The sequence below is a fragment of the Corvus brachyrhynchos genome, unplaced genomic scaffold (assembly GCF_000691975.1).
Source record: "Corvus brachyrhynchos isolate BGI_N302 unplaced genomic scaffold, ASM69197v1 scaffold1720, whole genome shotgun sequence".
Lineage (NCBI taxonomy): Eukaryota > Metazoa > Chordata > Aves > Passeriformes > Corvidae > Corvus > Corvus brachyrhynchos.
Genome location: NW_008235553.1, coordinates 2,696 through 3,798, shown reverse-complemented (window position 1 = coordinate 3,798; position 1,103 = coordinate 2,696). Strand labels below are relative to the sequence as shown.

General features: G+C 67.5%; 1 protein-coding gene across 1 annotated transcript in view; it reads left to right on the top strand.

Moving 5' to 3' along the window:
• The window catches only part of FARSA (phenylalanyl-tRNA synthetase alpha subunit), a 2,940-nt gene extending 1,990 nt beyond the window's left edge, over window positions 1-950 (top strand). The window contains exons 6-9 of the mRNA XM_017741909.1: window positions 8-212; window positions 294-371; window positions 553-667; window positions 763-950. Coding sequence (XP_017597398.1) covers window positions 8-212; window positions 294-371; window positions 553-667; window positions 763-868 — 504 coding nt within the window. The 3' untranslated portion in view covers window positions 869-950. The remainder of the gene's footprint in view (window positions 1-7; window positions 213-293; window positions 372-552; window positions 668-762) is intronic.
• Window positions 951-1,103: the final 153 nt, after the last annotated feature.

Genomic DNA, 1,103 nt, shown 5'->3' with positions numbered 1-1,103 from the left:
CCTGGGGTCTCACCTGCCCCCCATCAATGCGTTCCCCCCTCAGGAGAAGTTCAGCCCCGTGAAATATTTCTCCATCGACCGCGTGTTCCGCAACGAGAGCCTGGACGCGACGCACTTGGCCGAGTTCCACCAGGTTGAGGGCATCGTGGCCGACCGGGGGCTCACCCTGGGCCACCTCATGGGCATCCTCCGGCAGTTCTTCACCAAGCTGGGTATGGGGAGGGCGCCGGGGGGGGCACCCTGAACCCCTCTGACCCCGCCCTGTGCCCCCCTGACCTCCTGTGTGCCCCCAGGAATCTCCCAGCTGCGCTTCAAACCCGCCTACAACCCCTACACGGAGCCCAGCATGGAGGTGTTCAGCTACCACGAGGGTGAGGGGGGGTCCTGGGGGTCCCCGTTTAGAGCAGGGAGGTCTTGGGGGGGGCTCCCCTTGGAGCTGTGGGTCTGGGGGTCAGCCTGATCTTGAGCTCCCCTGGAATGGGGGGGGAGCACTTTGGAAGGGGGTCTCTGGGGTGCCCCATCTCATCCTCATTCCCTGTCCTCGCCTCCCAGGGCTGAAGAAATGGGTGGAGGTGGGAAACTCGGGGGTCTTCCGCCCTGAGCTGCTGCTGCCCATGGGGCTCCCTGAGAATGTCTCCGTCATCGCCTGGGGGCTCTCGCTGGAGCGGTGAGTGGGGGTCACCCTGGCCTGGGGGGGAGGGTCCCAGTGTGAGCCTGTCCCATCTCCCCCACCCCCTGACCCCCCCATCCCATCTCCCCCAGACCCACCATGATCAAATACGGCATCAACAACATCCGGGAGCTCGTGGGGCACCGCGTCAACCTGCAGATGGTCTACGACAGCCCCCTGTGCCGCCTGGACGTCTGACCCCACCGGGGTCCCCTCCTTTCGGGGAGGGGGTCCCGTCCCCGGGGGTCCGCACCCCAATAAAGCTCCGTGTCCTGCGGTGCCCGTGTGTGTGTGCTGGGGAAGGGAACGCGCGTGGAGCGGTGCTCGGGGAGGGTTTATTGTCACCTCGTGGCCTCGGGCGGTGGGGAAGCCGCCGAGACCTGCCCGGGACCCCCGCTCGGGACCCCCGCGCCCCCACCGGCACCCCTGACGC